The following is a 22,280-nucleotide window of genomic DNA, read 5'->3' on the forward strand; positions in this document are numbered from 1 at the left end:
GAGGGGAGGACGGATCATAATAATGACCGGAACAGAGCAAATGGAATGCCATTCTAGTAATTTCCGAGTGGCGCAGCGGTCTAAGGCACTGCATCTCAGTGCAAAAGGCATCACTAAGGTCCCTGGTTCAATTCCAGGCTGTATCAAATCTGGCCCGTGATTGGGAGTCCCATAAGGCGGAGCACAATTGGCCAAGCGTCGTCCCGGGTTTGGCCGTCATTGTAAATAAGAATTAGTTCTTAAATGACTTGCCTAGTTAAATCAATTTAAAAAATGAATTAAATTCCTCTCCAGCCATTACCACGAGGCCGTCCTCCCAAATTAAGGTGGCACCAACCTCCTGTGGTACGTAGACAATGCAAGAAATACAAGTACCTACGCAAATGTCCATCCTGCGTAGTTGCGTAGCAAAAAAAACTGCTGATGTTTGCAGCCCCGCAATTATAAACTCAACAACAAGCACATCGACAGCAAAATCAGGCTTAAATCATTTGAGTTTCTGTGACATATTGTTCTGTTGAGAGCACAATTCATAGACAGTACTTACCGTTTTTATAATAAAACACATCTCTGTTATTATTATTGACAGTACTTACCGTTTTTATAATAAAACACATCTCTGTTATTATTATTGACAGTACTTACCGTTTTTATAATAAAACACATCTCTGTTATTATTATTGACAGTACTTACCGTTTTTATAATAAAACACATCTCTGTTATTATTATTGACAGTACTTACCGTTTTTATAATAAAACACATCTCTGTTATTATTATTGACAGTACTTACCGTTTTTATAATAAAACACATCTCTGTTATTATTATTGACAGTACTTACCGTTTTTATAATAAATGATATTATTATTATTATTATTGACAGTACTTACCATTTTTATAATAAAACACATCTCTGTTATTATTATTGACAGTACTTACCGTTTTTATAATAAAACACATCTCTGTTATTATTATTGACAGTACTTACAGTTTTTATAATAAAACACATCTCTGTTATTATTATTGACAGTACTTACCGTTTTTATAATAAAACACATCTCTGTTATTATTATTGACAGTACTTACAGTTTTTATAATAAATTATATTATTATTATTATTATTGACAGTACTTACAGTTTTTATAATAAACATATAATTATTATTATTATTGACAGTACTTACAGTTTTTATAATAAATTAAATTATTATTATTATTGACAGTTTTTATAATAAATTAAATTATTATTATTATTGACAGTACTTACAGTTTTTATAATAAATTAAATTATTATTATTATTGACAGTTTTTATAATAAATTATATTATTATTATTATTATTATTATTGACAGTACTTACAGTTTTTATAATAAAACACATCTCTGTTATTATTATTGACAGTACTTACCGTTTTTATAATAAAACACATCTCTGTTATTATTATTGACAGTACTTACAGTTTTTATAATAAAACACATCTCTGTTATTATTATTGACAGTACTTACCGTTTTTATAATAAAACACATCTCTGTTATTATTATTGACAGTACTTACCGTTTTTATAATAAAACACATCTCTGTTATTATTATTGACAGTACTTACCATTTTTATAATAAAACACATCTCTGTTATTATTATTGACAGTACTTACCGTTTTTATAATAAAACACATCTCTGTTATTATTATTGACAGTACTTACAGTTTTTATAATAAAACACATCTCTGTTATTATTATTGACAGTACATACAGTTTTTATAATAAAACATATTATTATTATCAGTATTTACAGTTTTTATCATAAACATATAATTATTATTATTATTGACAGTACTTACAGTTTTTATAATAAATTAAATTATTATTATTATTGACAGTTTTTATAATAAATTAAATTATTATTATTATTGACAGTACTTACAGTTTTTATAATAAATTAAATTATTATTATTATTGACAGTTTTTATAATAAATTAAATTATTATTATTATTGACAGTTTTTATAATAAAACATATTATTATTATTATTATTGACAGTACTTACAATAAATTCTATTATTATTATTATTATTGACAGTTTTTATAATAAATTATATTATTATTATTATTATTATTGACAGTTTTTATAATAAAACATATTATTATTATTATTATTGACAGTACTTACAATAAATTATATTATTATTATTATTATTGACAGTTTTTATAATAAATTATATTATTATTATTATTATTATTGACAGTACTTACAGTTTTTATAAAAAATTATATTATTATTATTATTATTGACAGTACTTACAGTTTTTATAATAAATTATATTATTATTATTATTATTATTATTGACAGTTTTTATAATAAATTATATTATTATCAGTATTTACAGTTTTTATCATAAACATATTATTATTATTATTGACAGTACTTATAATAAAACATTATTATTATTATTATTATTGACAGTACTTACAGTTTTTATAATAAATGATATTATTATTATTATTATTGACAGTACTTATAATAAAACATTATTATTATTATTATTATTGACAGTACTTACAGTTTTGCAACTGATGGCTTCCATGCAGCGGCGACCAGCGCGAGTCTGTGCCTGGCGACGGGCGTCCGCGGAGGGGTGGACTGGATGAGGAAACTAGCCTTCCGCTACAGAAGAGTCAAAGAGATGTATAGCACATACAAAAACAATGTGGGGGGTAAGCCAATCGGAGAAGAGTTTACTGGAGAGGAGCCAATCAGAGAGCTCTTTTTTAGGCAGGGGGTGGGATAAATATATATATATATATTGTAACTGTCGACTGATATGTATAGTGTGTACATTTTAATCCACTGAGAAACATTTAGTATTGTTACTGTACTTTACTTTAGTACTTTAGTACAGGACAATACTAAATGTTTCTTAGTGGATGAAAAGACAATGTTCCTGTGTTCATGAAGACAGCGTTCACTGTAAAAAAAAAAGAAATGTCGGCTCCCTTGGAAAACCTTTGATATGGCGCATTGTGGACAAAGTGTGGTCACATTAAATCCTGCCCCTAATGTTGTTTATTGTTGTAGTTTATTGTTGATGTTGTTTATTGTTGACAGGCCTGTTGGGCCCTGCTAAGAGGGATGCTTGGTTACAACTGAGAGCTGAAGTAGAGGCTTTAACAGACTCCTGGCTCACCAACGCACTCAAGTCCCTGTCAATCATCAGCTCCAGGTGCCCCGCCCCCACCACCCACACTGGACACGCCCCCCACCCCGCACACAAAATGGCTGTCGACTGAGTCGATCTCTGACATGAACATCAACTAGACAATTAAAACAGAGACCAGAGCTAATTTCATGTAATGGAACAATCATTACTGATACTAATGATCTCTCTTTCTCTCTTCTCGCCTCTCTCTCTCTCTCTCTCTCTCTCTCTCTCTCTCTCTCTCTCTCTCTCTCTCTCTCTCTCTCTCTCTGTCTCTCTCTCTCTGTCTCTCTCCCTCTCTTCCTCTCTTTCTGTTTCTCACCCTCTCTCTCTCTCTCTCTCTCTCTCTCTCTCTCTCTCTCTCTCTCTCTCTCTCTCTCTGTCTCTCTCTGTCTCTCTCTCTCTGTCTCTCTCCCTCTCTTCCTCTCTTTCTGTTTCTCACCCTCTCTCTCTCTCTCTCCATCTCTCTCTCTCTCTCTCTCTCTCTCTCTCTCTGTCTCTCTCTGTCTCTCTCTCTCTGTCTCTCTCCCTCTCTTCCTCTCTTTCTGTTTCTCACCCTCTCTCTCTCTCTCTCTCTCTCTCCATCTCTCTCTTCCTTTCTCTCTCTCTCTCTCCCTCTCTCTCCTCTCTCTCTCTCTCTCTCTCTCTCTCTCTCTCTCTCTCTCTCTCTCTCCAGGAGTAACTGTGTAAATGTGTTGGTAACAACAACCCAGCTGATACCAGCAGTGGCTAAAGTTCTGTTGTATAGTTTAGGATCTGCCTTCCCTATTGAGAACATATACAGTGCAACCAAAATAGGTAAGAACCACACACACACACACACACAGACACACACACACACACACACACACACACACACACACACACACACACACACACACACACACACACACACACACAAAATTGGTATTTAAGTTTACTTCCTGAAGGGGAAATGGAATTAACCTCAAGTGGAACTAAACCCAAATAGACCAGGGATCTGACCTCTGTATGAGGCTATATGGATCCCTATGAGCTCTGGTCTAAAGTAGTGCACTGCATAGGGAATAGGGTGCCATTTGGCAGACAGGCATTGGCCTGGGAGGGGAGGGATGTTATGATGACAGTGTTGATCTGAAGCATCTCCGTGGCGACCAGGTGTGTTGTCAGGAACTATCAGGGCCAATCCATTTCTTTCTCTTGTGTTTTTTTATTTTTATGGAAAATACGACAACCAAGGGAATGTGTGTTTACAGATGGCTATATCAGTGTGTGTGTGTGTGTTTACAGATGGATATATCAGTGTGTGTGTGTGTGTGTGTGTGTGTGTGTGTGTGTGTGTGTGTGTGTGTGTGTGTGTGTGTGTGTGTGTGTGTGTGTGTGTGTGTGTGTGTGTGTGTGTGTGTGTGTGTGTGTGTGTGTGTGTGTGTGTGTTCTCTCTCCCCGTCTCCTCTCATTCCACTCCTCCATCCTTGATCTACAGAAATGTCTCATCCTCTCTCTTTGTTAGAAAAACATCTGTGTTTAAGCTTTCAGTCCCAAGTGGCACCCTATTCCCTTCATAGTGCACTACTGTTGACCAGGGCTCTATAGAACCCTATTCCCTATATAGTGCACTACTGTTGACCAGGGCTCTATGGCACCCTATTCCCTACATAGTGCACTACTGTTGACCAGAGGGCCCCGTAAAACACACCCATAGGGCTCTGGTCAAAAGCTAGTGCACTACGAAGGGAATAGGGTGCCACTAGGTACACATCCTTTGTTGTTGTCTCCAGGCAAAGAGAGCTGTTTTGAGAGAATAGTCTCCCGCTTCGGCAATAACATTACCTATGTTGTGGTTGGCGACGGGCGGGACGAGGAGCATGCAGCCAGCCAGGTAACCTCACCCTGACCCCTCTCTCTCTCTGTCCTGACCTCTAACCCTTGACCCCCCCCCCCCTTTTGTTTATATTGCAGGCAAAGAGGGTTGCTTTGAGCGCATAACACAGAGGTATGGCAGGAAGGTAGTATATGTTGTAGTAGGAGATGGTGTGGAGGAGGAGCAGGCAGCCAAAAAGGTAAACAATGCGAAGGTGACCTCGCCGTGACCCCGTAGTGTTGTGGTGTGGTGTGAGGGCTTCGGATTGGTGGAGTGGTGGACAAGCCTGACCTTCCTGCAGTAGTGGTTTTTAGTTAACTTTAGGGGGGGTTTTTGGTTTTGGGGGTTTTGGTGAGCTCTGGGGTGAAATTTCCCCTAGGTACAGATCTAAAATAATCTCCCCCTTTAGGGGAATTCAAAAATGGACCAAAAATCAGGGTCAAGGGGCAACTTCACCCTACTCCTATGGTGTTTGTGTGAGCTCTGAGTGGTGTACAAGCCTGCCTTTCTTTGCAGTAGTGGATGTCCTCTCCTTACTGTCGCTTTGTGTTCTGTTTGGGTTTGTTCCTTTGTTATTTCCACGAAACAAAAGTAAGGTTCTTGAGACCGTACCTAAACCGGGCGAGCACCACCACCGTGCGCAAATGGATTTTGTCCCCCCCACCCACACCAAACGCGATCACGACACGCAGGTTGAAATATCAAAGCAAACTCTGAACCAATTATATTAATTTGGAGACAGGCCGAAAAGAATTAAACATTTATGACATTTAGCTAGTTAGCTTGCTGTTGCTAGCTAATTTGTCCTGGGATATAAACATTGAGTTGTTATTTTACCTGAAATGCACAAGGTCCTCTACTCAGACAATTAATCCACACATAAAACGGCCAACCGAATCGTTTCTAGTCATCTCTCCTTCCAGGCTTTTTCTTCTTTAGACTTTATATGGTGATTGGCATCTACACTTTCATAGTATTACCACGACGACCGGCCAAACAGTTCATCTTTCATCTATCTGCTTCTATAAACCAATGAGGAGATGGGAGAGGCAGGACTTGCAGAGCGATCTGCATCAGAAATAGAACTGACTTCTATTTTAGCCCTTGGCAACGCAGACGATCGTTGGCGCATGCGAGCAGTGTGGGTGCGATAATTGAATAACGTGTATGTTTAAATTGATTTAGCATCTTAGACCGAATGATTAAATGAGAGTAGATTCTGGTTCCTTAGACCGACTGATTGGGATTATAAAACTCAACCACTATAATTGATTGCAGACACAATGATAATAATGATAGCAATTAATTAATAAGTATTATATACAGTGGTTCTACAGGGCAGTGGTTCTACAGGTCAGTGGTTCTACAGGTCAGTGGTTCTACAGGCCAGTGGTTCTGTAGGTCAGTGGTTCTACAGGTCAGTGGTTCTACAGGGCAGTGGTTCTACAGGGCAGTGGTTCTATAGGTCAGTGGTTCTACAGGTCAGTGGTTCTACAGGTCAGTGGTTATGTAGGTCAGTGGTTCAGTAGGTCAGTGGTTCTACAGGTCAGTGGTTCTACAGGGCAGTGGTTCTACAGGCCAGTGGTTCTGTAGGTCAGTGGTTATGTAGGTCAGTGGTTCTACAGGTCAGTGGTTCTACAGGTCAGTGGTTCTACAGGCCAGTGGTTCTGTAGGTCAGTGGTTATGTAGGTCAGTGGTTCTACAGGTCAGTGGTTCTACAGGTCAGTGGTTCTACAGTTCAGTGGTTCTATAGGTCAGTGGTTCTACAGGTCAGTGGTTCTACGGGTCAGTGGTTCTGTAAGGGATGCTGCATGCGTTTTAACTGCAGTTCTTTGGCAAACCCCTAGGGGTATATGTAGGCTAGCGTACAGTAGCTTGCATGACGACTTGGGGTTGTGTTGGTCCCTCCGCAGGTATCTAATCTCTCTCGCTCTCTCTCTCTCTGTCTCTCTCTTTCTCTCTCTCTCTGTCTCTCTCTTTCTCTCTCTCTCTGTCTCTCTCCGTCTCTCTCTCTGTCGCTCTTCCGCTATCTCTCTCTCTGTCTGTCTGTCTCTCTGTCTCTCCGTCTCTCTCTCCGTCTCTCTCTCTCTGTCTCTCTCTCTCTCTGTCTCTCTCTCTCTCTCTCTCTCTCTCTCTCTCTCTCTCTCTCTCTCTCTCCATCTCTCTCTCTGTCTCTCTCTCTTTCTCTCTCGCTCTCTCTCTCCGTCTCTCTCTCTCTCTGTCTCTCTCTCTCTGTCTCTCTCTCTCTCTGTCTCTCTCTCTCTCCATCTCTCTCTCTGTCTCTCTCTCTTTCTCTCTCGCTCTCTCTCTCTGTCTCTCTCTCCGTCTCTCTCTCTCTCTCTCCGTCTCTCTCTCTCTCTCCGTCTCTCTCTCTCTCTGTCTCTCTCTCTCTCTCTCTCTCTCTCTCTCTCTGTCTCTCTCTCTCTCTGTCTCTCTCTCTCCCTCTCTGTCTCTCTCTCTCTCTCTCTCTGTCTCTCTCTCCGTCTCTCTCTCTCTCTCCGTCTCTCTCTCTCTCCGTCTCTCTCTCTCTCCGTCTCTCTCTCTCTCTCCGTCTCTCTCTCTCTCCGTCTCTCTCTCTCTGTCTCTCTCTCTCCCTCTCTGTCTCTCTCTCTCTCTCTCTCTGTCTCTCTCTCCGTCTCTCTCTCTGTCTCCCTCTCTGTCTCTCTCTCTCTCTCTCTGTCTCTCTCTCCGTCTCTCTCTCTCTCTCTCTCCGTCTCTCTCTCTCTCTCCGTCTCTCTCTCTCTCTGTCTCTCTCTCTCTCCCTCTCTCCTGCAGCACAACATGCCATTCTGGAGGATATCCAGTCACTCTGACCTGCTGGCGTTACACCAAGCACTGGAGTTTGAATACCTGTAACTGTTACCGTAGCAACAGACTGTTACTGTAACTGTTACCGTAGTAACGGACTGTTACTGCAACTGTTACTAGAGCACGGAATGTTACTGTAACTGTTACTATAGCAACAGACTGTAATTGTAGCAACGGACTGTTTCTGTAACTGTTCTGTAACTATAGCAACAGACGGAACACACCAGTACTACTACTACTGCTACCACCTGTAATGGTTACCGTGGCGATGGCAACGGGAGACAGACTGTAGTCCCCTCCCCCCGTTCTTCTTGTTTTTGTGTATCTATTTAAGAAAACAACCACAGTACACTGCAACATTTTTGTTTTGTCTTCATTTCTTTGTTTCTTTAAAAACAATACATCTGGATTTGAGTACTCTGTCTTAAGACAACTAGGACTGAGAGAGGAGAGGAGAGGAGAGGAGAGGAGAGGAGAGGAGAGGAGAGGAGAGGAGAGGAGAGGAGAGGAGAGGAGGAGGAGAGGAGAGGAGAGGAGAGGAGAGGAGAGGAGAGGAGAGGAGAGGAGGACTCTGTCTTAAGACAACTAGGACTGAGAGAGGAGAGGAGAGGAGAGGAGAGGAGAGGAGAGGAGAGGAGAGGAGAGGAGAGGAGAGGAGAGGAGAGGAGAGGAGAGGAGAGGAGAGGAGAGGACCTGAACTGGAACACTTATCACTCCTGCTGGACGAGCCCATGAATTAAGATCCAAGACATGCATCCCAGGTGGCACCCTATTCCCTATGTAGTGCACTACTGTTGACCAGGGCCCATGGGGCACCCATTAGGATATTAGCCAACAGTAGTGCACTAATGCTTCAGCTGTAACCTGCTATCTACAGATCTGCCCTCTCAATATGAAGATGCTCTAGCCTGTCTGAACCGCTCACTCACTCATGTAAATTATTTCACAGCAAGTAGTTTTAAAATGGCAGAGGTGGATATTGTGTTTTTGAATGAAAAAGAAGCTTAATTTTTGGAGAGTTTTTTTTTTTTTGGTTCTCTTTGTTTTTTTTAACTAAGGAGAATGTGCGTCATGATGTGTCATGTCTTATAAACATGTTTGTGTGTTTACTTTGTCACTTTTTGTTCATTTGGAAATGTCTATATACGTAGATAAAAAATACCTACATCAAAAGTCAAAGACCTCATGTGATGATTTGATGACGAAAAATACAGTTCAACACATCCAGCTGTTTCCTACAGATTAATGTATGGTTCAACACATCCAGCTGTTTCCTACAGATTAATGTAGGGTTCAACACATCCAGCTGTTTCCAAAGATTACAGTAGTCCCCAGTCACATTATTATGAAGATTACGGTAGTCCCCAGTCACATGATTATGAAGATTACGGTAGTCCCCAGTCACATGATTATGAAGATTACGGTAATCCCCAGTCACATTATTATGAAGATTACGGTAATCCCCAGTCACATTATTATGAAGATTACGGTAATCCCCAGTCACCATATTATGAAGTTTACGGTAGTCCCCAGTCACATTATTATGAAGATTACGGTAGTCCCCAGTCACATTATTATGAAGATTACGGTAGTCCCCAGTCACCATATTATGAAGTTTAAGGTCGTCCCCAGTCACCTGTTGATGCTTAGTGATGTCACTAGTAATAGGGCAGCACCAGGGTGTAGCCAGAGAATAGCTAGCGTCCGTCCTCCTCTGGATACATTGACTTCAATACAAAACATATGTGGGAATTCCTGTTGGAAAAGCATTCCAGGAGAAGCTGGTTAAGAGAATGCTAAAGAGTGTGCAAAGCTGTCATCAAGGCAAAGGGTGGCTTCAAAGCGGAGTCAATCACCACCTTCCGGAGACACCTGAAACCCCACCTCTTTAAGGAATACCTAGGATAGGATAAGTAATCCCTCTCACCCCCCCCCTTTAAGATTTAGATACACTATTGTAAAGTGACTGTTCCACTGGATGTCATAAGGTGAATGCACCAATTTGTAAGTCGCTCTGGATAAGAGCGTCTGCTAAATGACTTAAATGTAAATGTAAATATAAAATATATTTTGATTTGTTTAACACTTTTTTAGGTTCCTACATGATTCCATATGTGTTATTTCATAGTTGTGATGTATTCACAATTATTGTACAACGTAGAAAATAGTTTTTTTTAAATAAAGAAAATGAGTAGGTGTCCAAACTTTTGACTGGTATGGGGTCATGACAGTGTTCTGACGCTGTGGGTCAAATAAAGTGTTACCCACTATTTTGTTTAGCTCTAAATTTTTCAGGAAACCATTTGCTAATGTATAATTTACAGCGTTTCACTGTTTAAGTTTTAATGCTCGTTTTTTTTTTGGCTTCCGTTTTAAGTTTACCATGTAGCTGACCCCATGTCGTTAATCTATGGTACAAACGCAACACAGCCATAGCTAATTATAATTTTTATGCGCCATAGTTTGCGTTTATAAGTCTAAAAGCTATCATTGGAGATCGTAGGATATCTATTTTTAGTTCACGCTCGTGTTTTCCCCTCCGGTATGTTTCCCCCCCCCTGTAGTTCATTCAGTATAGCCTGTAGCAGCCTAACGCCCCCATTGCCATCGACATTTATAAAAATGTACGTCAGTACATGTCATACCAACGAAATCCACTAGAGGGAAGACAAGTTAAGAGAATGATTATCGACCTTCATAAATCAAATCCAATTTCATTGGTCACATCCCCCAAATACAACAGTGAAATGCTTACTTTACAAGCCCTTAACCAATAATGCAGTTTAAAAAATAGAATTAAGAAATTGTTTACTAAATAAACTAAAGTAAAAAATGTCATAAAAAGTAACACAATAAAATGAGAATAAGGAGATTATATACCGGTATAGAGTCAGTGTGCAGGGGTACAGGTCAGTCGAGGTCATTTGTACATGTAGGTAGGGGTAAAGTGACTATGCATAGATAATAAACAGCGAGTAACAATATCAATGTAAATAATTGTTCAGCAATCTTAAGGCTTGGGGGTAAAAGCTGTTAAGGAGCATTTTGGACCTAGACTTGGCGCTCCGGTACCAATTGCCGTGCAGGTAGCAGAGAGAACAGTTTATGAAAAAATGTTGGGCCTTCCTCTGAAATCGCCTAGTATATCGGTCCTGGATAGCCAGTTATCTTAGCAATAAGAGGGAGCTGATGTGTGAAATTAGTTTTGATTTAGGAATGGACCATTATCATGCACCTGTCTGGAAACAGGAGCAGAGTGAAAAAATACATGTAATAATAATAATAATAATAATATAATAATAATAATAATAATAATATAATATATAATAATAATAATAATATGTCATCTATACAGTTGAATAGTGAATGGAGGAAGATTTTCCCTTGGTTCATTTTAATGCCAGCCAGGTAGGCTATACTCCCGTTGTAAAGAGAAGCAATGTGCTGAATATTAGGAAAGTTGAGAAATATAATAGCCCTGGCCTATAGAAAGCTGATGGGATCCTCCTCTTTTTATTAGAGGCCATCACTCTATTTTCTCCTGCAATTGCAATTATAGAAATGTTGTTGCAACTTAAGCTCATGGGCTCTCATGAAGTGTTTAATTAGATTTTCTAATACAGTTACATTGATGTCAGAGTGATTAGAGGGACAATAGTGTGCTGAGTACCAGGCAGTTACACAGTTTGGTAGGTTAGTAGTGACCGTCAGCAGCATCAGAGCTTAGAGAAGCCTAGTTGCCGTGACTAAACAGTCACGTGGAATTTTCCTTGGGAAGGTCCAGGAGACGCTGTCTGGGTAAGGAGGGTGTTTGAGCGGCTAAAGGGGGATGGGCCACCAATTCTTCCGCCACTGCAGGTCATAGAGTGGCAAGGGGGTATGGAGGAGTCAATCACCACCTTCCGGAGACACCTGAAACCCCACCTCTTTAAGGAATACCTAGGATAGGATAAAGTAATCCTTCTCACCCCCCCTTAATAGATTTAGATGCGCTATTGTAAAGTGACTGTTCCACTGGATGTCATAAGGTGAATGCACCAATTTGTAAGTCGCTCTGGATAAGAGCGTCTGCTAAATGACTTAAATGTAAATGTAATTTGACTGCCTTCATCACAGCAACAGTCCTAGTTAGTACAGCCTCTGATTCAGAGACCGTGTGTACAGTGGCGAAAGTATTCAACCCCCTTGGCAGTTTTCCTATTTTGTTGCCTTACAACCTGGAATTCAAACTTTAGATTTTTTTGGGAGGGGTTGTAAAATCATTTTATTTACACAACTTGCCATGGGACGCTAGCTCAAAAAAAATTTGAGAGACAATTAACTCGCCAGCTGTATTAATGTAGAGCTTTGTAATCGTGATATGTACTGCCGAGGAAAACAGGCACGTTCCTTTACATACACCGACAAGGCACTGCATGACGATTAGCTTAGCAACCACGTGACGTGGCATAACAACGCACACGCGATTGGTCGGCAGTCTGCCGGGTGACGCGTCATACATTGCCATCTCCTCTCTATCTCTGGTAACCGCACCATGTAATACACCCTGGACTAGAGGCGCAAATCCGGAGAAACGTGCCGGACCTTCCCATTACAGTTGAGGTAAGAACACCGCAAACAAAACAAAAAAAATGTCTCTTTCGAGTTATGACATCGGATAGTATTGGAATCTGACATGTATGATAAGATGTTTTCGATCAGATACACAGTAAAACATGTTTTAAGACCCAGGAACACTCAAGAGATGCACACAAATATCAAAATGGGTGAACCTTTCCTTTAATAAAAAAAACTCCAGAAAGAAACTCATTTCCACAAGCTTTTATTGAAAACCGACACCTCATTTCTTGGCCTTGAAGTACTCTTCAATCACATCCTTGGCTTGAGACTCCTTGCCATAGTCCTAGAGAGGAGGAGGAAGGGGGGGGTTATACATTATAACATTTAAAGGAGCTAGCTTCAAGACAGTTTATACAGTCCTAAATGGCACTAAATAGGGTCCCATTAGGGAGAAAGTACATATACTCTCAGAATGCAGTGTTGACATCATGTTATATCGTTACAGTCCTGTTGTATAAATATATTATTTTCCTCATCTACATACAATACTCCATAATGACAAAGCAAAAATAGGTTGAGAAATTAGCAAATGTAAAAATAATAAACAGAAATACCTTATTTACATAATTATTCAGACTCATTGCTAGGATACTTGAAATTGAGCTCAGGAGCATCCTGTTTCCACTGATCATTCTCGATGTTTGTACAAATTGATTGGAGTCCATCTTTGGTAAATTCAAAAGGGGAAGGGTACCAAAACATGTCTGCAGCATTGAAGGTCCCCAAAAACACAGTGGCCTCCATCATTCTTAAATGGAAGAAGTTTAGAACCATCAAGACTCTTCCTAGAGCTTGCCGCCCGGCCAAACTGAGCAATCTGGGGAGAAGAGCCTTGGTCAGGGAGGTGACCAAGAATTTGATGGTCACTCTGGCAGAGCTCTAGAGTTCCTCTGTGGAGATGGGAGAACCTTCTAGAAGGACAACCATCTCTGCAGCACTCCACCAATCAGGCCTTTATGGTAGTGGACCGGCTGAAGCGACTCAGTAAAAGGCACATGACAGCCCGCTTAGTTTGCCAAAAGGCACCTAAAGACTCTCAGACCATGAGAAACAAGAGTCTATGGTCTAATGAAATCAAAATTTAACTCTTTGGCCTGAATGTCACGTCTGGAGGAAACCTGGCACCATCCCTACGGTGAAGCATGGTGGTGGCAGCATCATGCTGTGGGGATGTTTTTCAGCGGCAGGGACTGGGAGACTAGTCAGGATCGAGGGAAAGATGAACGGAGCAAAGTACAGAGAGATCTTTGAAAACCTGCTCCAGAGCGCTCAGGAGCTCAGAATAAGGCAAAAATTAACTTTCCAACATGACAATGACCCTAAACAGCACAGCCAAAACAACACAGAAATGGCTTCTGGACAACAAGTCTCTGAATATCCTTGAGTGGCCCAGTCAGAGCCTGGACTTGAACCCAATCAACATCTCTGGAGAGATCAGAAAATATCTGTGCAGCGACGCTCCTCATCCAACCTGACAGAGATTGAGAGGATCTGCAGAGAAGAATGGGAGAAACTCCCCAAATACAGGTGTGCCAAGCTTGTAACGTCATACCCAAGAAGACTGGAGGCTGTAATCGCTGCCAAAGGTGCTTCAACAAAGTACTGAGTAAAGGGTCTGAATACTTATGTAAATGTAATATTTTAATACACGTATAAAAATAAAAAAAATTAATCTGCTGTGGTGTATTGCGATGTCACTGTGGTGTATTGCGATGTCACTGTGGTGTATTGCGATGTCACTGTGGTGTATTGCGATGTCACTGTGGTGTATTGCGATGTCACTGTGGTGTATTGCGATGTCACTGTGGTGTATTGCGATGTCACTGTGGTGTATTGCGATGTCACTGTGGTGTATTGCGATGTCACTGTGGTGTATTGCGATGTCACTGTGGTGTATTGCGATGTCACTGTGGTGTATTGCGTGTAGACCAATGAGGGGAAAAACATTTTAGAATAAGGCGAAATTAACAAAAATGTGGATAAAGTCCAACACTGTATGTACATTGTGGTCAGTATGGTAAAGTAACTAATAAAATTGTCAATGTAGCCATTTATTGGGACCCCAGAAACCACAGTGAGGTGTCGGGGCTCGTACTCTGGCAGACACACTCTGGCCAGATGTATAGAACAAGCAGCTGCATGGCACTGAGGGCACAGCACCTGCACTCGACTGGCACCAACAGCTCTGATCACAGTGGACGCCGTTACCCAGGCGTTTCCAGAAGATTTACAGGCAAATGTTTTTGGTTTTAAAATATACCTTGATCACAACACAGCTGCAGCCCACCACCTTACGGGGTTTGCCTTCGCGGTCGATTTTACACAAACCGACCCACTCGCCAAGCTTCTTGTTGTCATCGACCTGGTGCACAGGGAAGAGGCGGGAGGAGAGAGGTGAAGACGGGAGAAAATATGGAAGGATTCGGCAGTGATAGTAATTCCATAGTGTCCCAAACAGAAACCTTTATAGTGCACTACTGTTGAACAGGGTTCTGGTCAAAAGTAGTGCACTATAGAGAGGATAGGAACCTCCACTCCGTCCAGTATCATCATGGCCCCCCTTCGTTCTGCACCATAACATAACACTTAACTTCTCAAAGGTCAAAACTTGTAAATATGCACCGGTTTCTGCGTTCTCATTGGTGTAACCAGTACCCCCTCCCCCCAATCTATCCCAGGATTCATACCTTGATGAGGTTAATCTGATGCTCCGCGCAGAGGGCTTCCACCAGCTTCACGTACATGGGCTCGTCACAGTTGGCAGCAAGGACGCAGAGGTGGGCCTGGCGCCTGGACACAGGAGAGGACGGGAGAGTGAGGCTCAGTTAATATATATATAATAATATAAGCCATTTAGCAGAAGCTTTTATCCAAAGCGACTTACAGTCATGTGTGCATACATTCTACGTATGGGTGGTCCCGGGGATCGAACCCACTACCCTGGCGTTACAAGCGCCATGCTCTACCAACTGAGCTACAGAAGGAACATGAGGATTATAACTAGGTTAACTACGTTAGTGTGCTAGAGCTGGGAAATGACCAGGGACCTCACAAGGTGCCGATATGCTATGTAATTGTGATTCTATGTTCCAAACATATTGCAGAGGGACAAGAGAGGCATGGCAACAGTTTGATCAGTCATGTAAATAAGTGCTGAAAACAAATTGGCTCCCTATTTAAAAAGACGGAAACAAGCTATGAAAGAAAAAACACGAGTTAATATAATAAATATGCTATTTAGCGGACGCTTTTATCCAAAGCGACTTACAGTCATGCGTGCATACATTCTACGTATGGGTGGTCCCGGGAATCGAACCCACTACCCTGGCGTTACAAGCGCCATGCTCTACCAACTGAGCTACAGAAGGACCACCTCATGTTTTGGTGCTGGTAGAGCACCAACGTTACCATGTTGGTCAAAATGATACAGCGCCGAGAATAATATCCTACAATGTACCCACATCTATTCCCCTTATGTTTACCTCCCAAATGACACCCTAAATTCCCCTAGTATATAGAACACTCCTTTCAAAAAGTAGTGCACCAGCTAGGGACTAGGGTACCATTTGGGACAGATATTTCAGCGTTTGGGTAACGATGGCAACCCGACTATCAGCCGTACTTCACCAACTAATAGAACACATCCCATTTCTTGTCTGTCCCAAATTACACCCTATTCCCTACATAAACGCTCCAGGCAAAAGTAGTGCAACATGTGCCAGCCACTACACATGGAATGAAAGGCATGCCACTTAGGGAACAAACTAATGACCAGAAATGTTCAAACTCACTTGTCCAGCGCCTTGGCGGCCTCACGGATACCGCGGGCCAGACCGTCGTGGATGAGTGCGGTCTTGAGCACCTCAGGGAGAGCAGTGTTGACATCCATCACACCTCCGGCAGCGACGCTGAGGGGGAAAAGGACATGGGGAGACGCGGTGGAAGAGAGGGGAACGACACGGGGAGACGAGGGGAACGACACGGGGAGACGAGGGGAACGACACGGGGAGACGAGGGGAACGACACGGGGAGACGAGGGGAACGACACGGGGAGACGAGGGGAACGACACGGGGAGACGAGGGGAACGACACGGGGAGACGAGGGGAACGACACGGGGAGACGAGGGGAACGACACGGGGAGACGAGGGGAACGACACGGGGAGACGAGGGGAACGACACGGGGAGACGAGGGGAACGACACGGGAGACGAGGGGAACGACACGGGAGACGAGGGGAACGACACGGGAGACGAGGGGAACGACACGGGGAGACGAGGGGAACGACACGGGGAGACGAGGGGAACGACACGGGGAGACGAGGGGAACGACACGGGAGACGAGGGGAACGACACGGGGAGACGAGGGGAACGACACGGGGAGACGAGGGGAACGACACGGGAGACGAGGGGAACGACACGGGGAGACGAGGGGAACGACACGGGGAGACGAGGGGAACGACACGGGGAGACGAGGGGAACGACACGGGGAGACGAGGGGAACGACACGGGGAGACGAGGTGGAGGAGAGGGGAACGACATGGGGAGACGAGGGGAACGACATGAGGAGACAAGGTGGAGGAGAGGGGAACGACATGAGGAGACAAGGTGGAGGAGAGGGGAACGACGGGAGAGGACATGGGGAGACGATGGGAACGACGGGAGAGGACATGGGGAGACGATGGGAACGAGACGAGGTGGAGGAGAGGGGAACGACGGGAGAGGACATGGGGGAGACGATGGGAACGACGGGAGAGGACATGGGGGAGACGCGTGGGATGGGAAAGGGTTAGTTGGCTGCAGCTGACCGGTAAAGGAGCTCGTCCTCCGGGTTGAATGTGCGCAAATCAACCGGCGTGTCAGATAAGGGATCTCACTCATAATTTGAAGTGAAGGGGTATCCGACTAAAGAAAGTAAATCATCACACAAGCGCCGGGAACTATCTAACAACTCCGTTAGCAATGCAGCTACATTCACATTTAAAATATATACTTGGTTGCAGCCACCGGACTATATGCCAGTGTTGTCAAGAGTATTAAAAGTGCAAGTAGAAACATGGAAATTATATATTCAGAACAAAGCACCACTTGACACGCAATTAAACAATTTAAACGTGCACATGTGTTGGCTAGTTAGCCTTGGTTCAGGTTTCTAAACCGGAGTACAACCGTCACGCTTACCCTTCCTCGGCCATTGTAGATTATCGATGGATGGGGGACCTAAAAGTTCTGCAATATTGATCAAACACGAAAGAAACGTTACTATTCATGATGATACAGTGATTGTGGTGAATTTTCAACAAACGATGTTTGATAAATCCGACGGATTATTTGCAGAAGATGTAGAAACCCACCCAATCTCCTCTCTGACAGCGGGTAAAAGAGAGCGTCATGCAGTCGGCGACATCCATTTAAGGGCCGAAGGAGGACCCGAGAAGTAGGTAGTCATGATTCTGCCTGTCTAATAATAACGGCTCAGAAAACAGAAGTTTGTAGAGTTTCCGTTGTATAACAGATATATATACAATTCGTTGAACTATATTTAAAATTAACAGTTCATACAAGACATTAAATCTTTATTTGCGTAATTTTAATATATTTTGTCGACTGACGTGTTTTGAATTTGGATGTAGTTTACCGTGATTGTAGTATGCGTAACATGCATATTTTTGAATGAACATTTTCATATTTTCTTCAAAATGCAGTTTTTTGTTGTTGCTGTACTGTGAAAGTGGAAGTCTATGGGCCATGCCAAATATTCCATAAACTCTGTCATGGCATGCCATGAGTTCTGTGTATGTTTGTTGGGATGTTAATGGAATGTTCTGCTAACCCACAGAAAAACTGGAAACATTAATGCTCTTGCAACGTTCCCATGAAACGTGTCTAGAACATTAATATTGTATATTATGAGAACATGGCAAACACGTTCTGGGTATGTTCTGTTTGACATTAAGGGAGTGTTCTAACTCTTACAACAAAACATGCTAAAAAAGGTTATCGGAAGGTTTTTTTTGCTAACAGATTGAATGTTCTCGCAACTAAAGGAAAACTGGACACTGAAACATTAGGGTAACATTACAAAAACGTTCTCCCTAGAATTGTTAGCTGGGAAGTAAATCTGATTTTTTAATGTTTTGATTTTACCTTTATTTAACTTGGCAAGTCAGTTAAGAACACATTCTTATTTTCAATGACGACCTAGGAAAAGTGTGTTAAACTGCCTTGTTCAGGGGCAGAATGACAGATGTGTACCTTGTCAGCTTGGGGATTTGAACTTGCAACCTTCAGGGTACTAGTCCAACGCTCTAACCACTAGGCTACCTGCCTCCTCTAACCACTAAGCTACCTAAAGTAAAATAAAAATATATGCGTAGTCACTTTAACCATATCTACATGTACATACTACCTCAATCAGCCTGACTAACCAGTGTCTGTATGTAGCCTCGCTACTGTATATAGCTTCTACTGTATATAGCCTCTACTGTATATAGCCTGTCTACTGTATATAGCCTGTCTACTGTATACAGCCTCTACTGTATACAGCCTCTCTACTGTATACAGCCTCTCTACTGGATATAGCCTCTCTACTGTATATAGCCTCTACTGTATATAGCCCCTCTACTGTATATAGCCTCTACTGTATATAGCCCCTCTACTGTATATAACCTCTCTACTGTATATAGCCCCTCTACTGTATATAGCCCCTCTACTGTATATAGCCCCTCTACTGTATATAGCCTCTACTGTATATAACCTCTCTACTGTATATAGCCTCTCTACTGTATATAGCCCCTCTACTGTATATAGCCTCTACTGTATATAGCTCCTACTGTGTATAGCCTCTACTGTATATAGCCTCTCTACTGTATATAACCTCCTGTTATTTTTCACTGTCTTTTCACTGTAGTTTTATTTCTTTATCTACCTATTGTTCACCGAACACCTTTTTTTCCCCTGTAAGTAGGATTTTCACTGTGAGGTCTACTGCACCTGTTGTATTCAGCATTCCCTGTGAGGTCTATTACACCTGTTGTATTCAGCATTTCACTGTAAGGTCTACTACACCTGTTGTATTCAGCATTTCACTGTGAGGTCTACTACACCTGTTGTATTCAGCATTCCACTGTGAGGTCTACTACACCTGTTGTATTCAGCATTTCACTGTGAGGTCTACTACACCTGTTGTATTCAGCATTTCACTGTGAGGTCTACTACACCTGTTGTATTCAGCATTTCACTGTGAGGTCTACTACACCTGTTGTATTCAGCATTTCACTGTGAGGTCTACTACACCTGTTGTATTCAGCATTTCACTGTGAGGTCTACTACACCTGTTGTATTCAGCATTTCACTGTGAGGTCTACTACACCTGTTGTATTCAGCATTTCGCTGTGAGGTCTACTACACCTGTTGTATTCAGCATTTCACTGTAAGGTCTACTACACCTGTTGTATTCAGCATTTCGCTGTAAGGTCTACTACACCTGTTGTATTCAGCATTTCACTGTAAGGTCTACTACACCTGTTGTATTCAGCATTTCACTGTGAGGTCTACTACACCTGTTGTATTCAGCATTCCACTGTGAGGTCTACTACACCTGTTGTATTCAGCATTTCACTGTGAGGTCTACTACACCTGTTGTATTCAGCATTTCACTGTGAGGTCTACTACACCTGTTGTATTCAGCATTTCACTGTGAGGTCTACTACACCTGTTGTATTCAGCATTTCACTGTGAGGTCTACTACACCTGTTGTATTCAGCATTTCACTGTGAGGTCTACTACACCTGTTGTATTCAGCATTTCACTGTGAGGTCTACTACACCTGTTGTATTCAGCATTTCACTGTAAGGTCTACTACACCTGTTGTATTCAGCATTTCACTGTGAGGTCTACTACACCTGTTGTATTCAGCATTTCACTGTGAGGTCTACTACACCTGTTGTATTCAGCATTTCACTGTGAGGTCTACTACACCTGTTGTATTCAGCATTTCACTGTAAGGTCTACTACACCTGTTGTATTCAGCATTTCGCTGTAAGGTCTACTACACCTGTTGTATTCAGCATTTCACTGTGAGGTCTACTACACCTGTTGTATTCAGCATTTCACTGTGAGGTCTACTACACCTGTTGTATTCAGCATTTCACTGTAAGGTCTACTACACCTGTTGTATTCAGCATTTCACTGTGAGGTCTACTACACCTGCTGTATTCAGCATTTCACTGTGAGGTCTACTACACCTGTTGTATTCAGCATTTCACTGTAAGGTCTACTACACCTGTTGTATTCAGCATTTCACTGTGAGGTCTACTACACCTGTTGTATTCAGCATTTCACTGTGAGGTCTACTACACCTGTTGTATTCAGCATTTCACTGTAAGGTCTACTACACCTGTTGTATTCAGCATTTCACTGTAAGGTCTACTACACCTGTTGTATTCAGCATTTCACTGTAAGGTCTACTACACCTGTTGTATTCAGCATTTCACTGTAAGGTCTACTACACCTGTTGTAGTAGACAAATACATTTGGATTTGATTTGATTCTAGATCTGTGTACCCGGTGTCCGTACACCCTGAGGAAGACAGCGGGGACAGTGGCTCAAAGCGATTAGAGAGTGTAAGTCTCTCGACGCTGCGAGAGAAGAAAAAAAACAGAACACTGCGGTCACTTCCTCCTCGTGGATCCAATCACACTCCATTCACTCCCGCCTGGGGTAGAGCTGATAGCATCTGACTTTTGGTTCAGAAGGCCGTAAGGAAAATAAGGAAAATGCTCAAGATCCATTAAAAGCTTACAGAGGCATCAACAACAGCGGTTAAACGTGAGACGTCCTCATTCAAAATGAGACGCACATCCAGATGTTTAATTTCCTCAAGTAAAGTCACGATCCTCTTCTTGGCAGCATTTAGTTTGTGGTATTTGACAAAAGTGAAGTTCAGAATAGTCCTTCACTGGGATGACTGTGTCACATAACATGCATTTAAATGGCCTTATGGTCGACGATAGAGTCAAAGGAGTTTTCGCTGCTTTGTGTAGAAGCACCTTTACTCAATTCAGCCATTTTGCTTGCTAGCACAACAGGCTACTAAAAAGGATCAAGGGAGAAATCTAGAGGTCTGTGGCTGTATGTGTTTTTGGTTCCAAAATAAAATACTGGATATAAAATAAAATAATTAGATCATTAAAAATATTCATTTGAAACCGTTTGTCAGAGAAACCACCACGGCAGCATTTATCGTCATCGACTGTACCAAATTTGGTTTTTATTTAAATCGTTTTTATTTAAAATTAAAATAAAAAAAATTAACTGTTGAGTCAATATTTAACATAGCATACCAACTAGCATACAAAATAGAGGATTTTCCATTTCTCCATAATAAACAGGCAGTTAACCCACTGTTCCTAGACCAGTTAACCCACTAGACCAGTTAACCCACTAGACCAGTTAACCCACTAGACCAGTTAACCCACTGTTCCTAGACCAGTTAACCCACTGTTCCTAGACCAGTTAACCCACTGTTCCTAGACCAGTTAACCCACTGTTCCTAGACCAGTTAACCCACTGTTCCTAGGCCATCATTGAAAATAAGAATTTGTCCTTAACTGAGTTGCCTGGTTAAATAAAGGTTATATAAAATTAAAATAAAAACTCAGAAATTATAGCAAATATTTTGTTATGTTGACAACTAGTTGGCTTGACAAAGTCCAAACATTTCAGAAGGAAATCTCTTTTTTTACACGTTGGAGTTTTAACCATGTTTTGAAGTGTTAGTGTTTGTTTACAATTACATTGTTTACAAACACGGCAGTAAA

The 22,280-nt window shown here is 41.8% G+C and overlaps 2 protein-coding genes and 1 non-coding gene across 6 annotated transcripts in view; 1 reads left to right on the forward strand and 2 right to left on the reverse strand.

Moving 5' to 3' along the window:
- The window catches only part of eya4 (EYA transcriptional coactivator and phosphatase 4), a 194,988-nt gene extending 186,760 nt beyond the window's left edge, over positions 1 to 8,228 (forward strand). For 3 of the 4 annotated variants that reach the window (XM_046299113.1, XM_046299115.1, XM_046299116.1), the window contains 5 exons: positions 2,552 to 2,712; positions 3,104 to 3,218; positions 3,871 to 3,992; positions 5,133 to 5,233; positions 7,810 to 8,228. In XM_046299113.1, coding sequence (XP_046155069.1) covers positions 2,552 to 2,712; positions 3,104 to 3,218; positions 3,871 to 3,992; positions 5,133 to 5,233; positions 7,810 to 7,890 — 580 coding nt within the window. In that variant the 3' untranslated portion in view covers positions 7,891 to 8,228. Of the gene's footprint in view, positions 1 to 2,551; positions 2,713 to 3,103; positions 3,219 to 3,870; positions 3,993 to 4,951; positions 5,053 to 5,132; positions 5,234 to 7,809 lie in introns of all 4 variants that reach the window. The other variant, XM_046299114.1, reaches the window with a different exon arrangement.
- Positions 8,229 to 12,604: 4,376 nt separating this feature from the next.
- Positions 12,605 to 17,908, reverse strand: rps12 (ribosomal protein S12). The gene is made up of 6 exons (XM_046299117.1): positions 17,813 to 17,908; positions 17,640 to 17,687; positions 16,254 to 16,370; positions 15,150 to 15,252; positions 14,723 to 14,824; positions 12,605 to 12,745 (listed from the first exon to the last, which is right to left on the reverse strand). The coding sequence occupies exons 2-6, from the start codon at positions 17,651 to 17,653 to the stop codon at positions 12,683 to 12,685; spliced, it is 399 nt and encodes a 132-aa protein (XP_046155073.1). The 5' UTR covers positions 17,654 to 17,687; positions 17,813 to 17,908; the 3' UTR covers positions 12,605 to 12,682.
- LOC123995995 lies at positions 17,313 to 17,390 on the reverse strand. The gene has a single exon (XR_006831941.1). It is a non-coding gene; the product is annotated as a small nucleolar RNA SNORD101 (small nucleolar RNA).
- Positions 17,909 to 22,280: the final 4,372 nt, after the last annotated feature.

Source organism: Oncorhynchus gorbuscha, linkage group LG14 (genome assembly GCF_021184085.1).
Source record: "Oncorhynchus gorbuscha isolate QuinsamMale2020 ecotype Even-year linkage group LG14, OgorEven_v1.0, whole genome shotgun sequence".
Taxonomy (NCBI): Eukaryota; Metazoa; Chordata; class Actinopteri; order Salmoniformes; family Salmonidae; genus Oncorhynchus; species Oncorhynchus gorbuscha.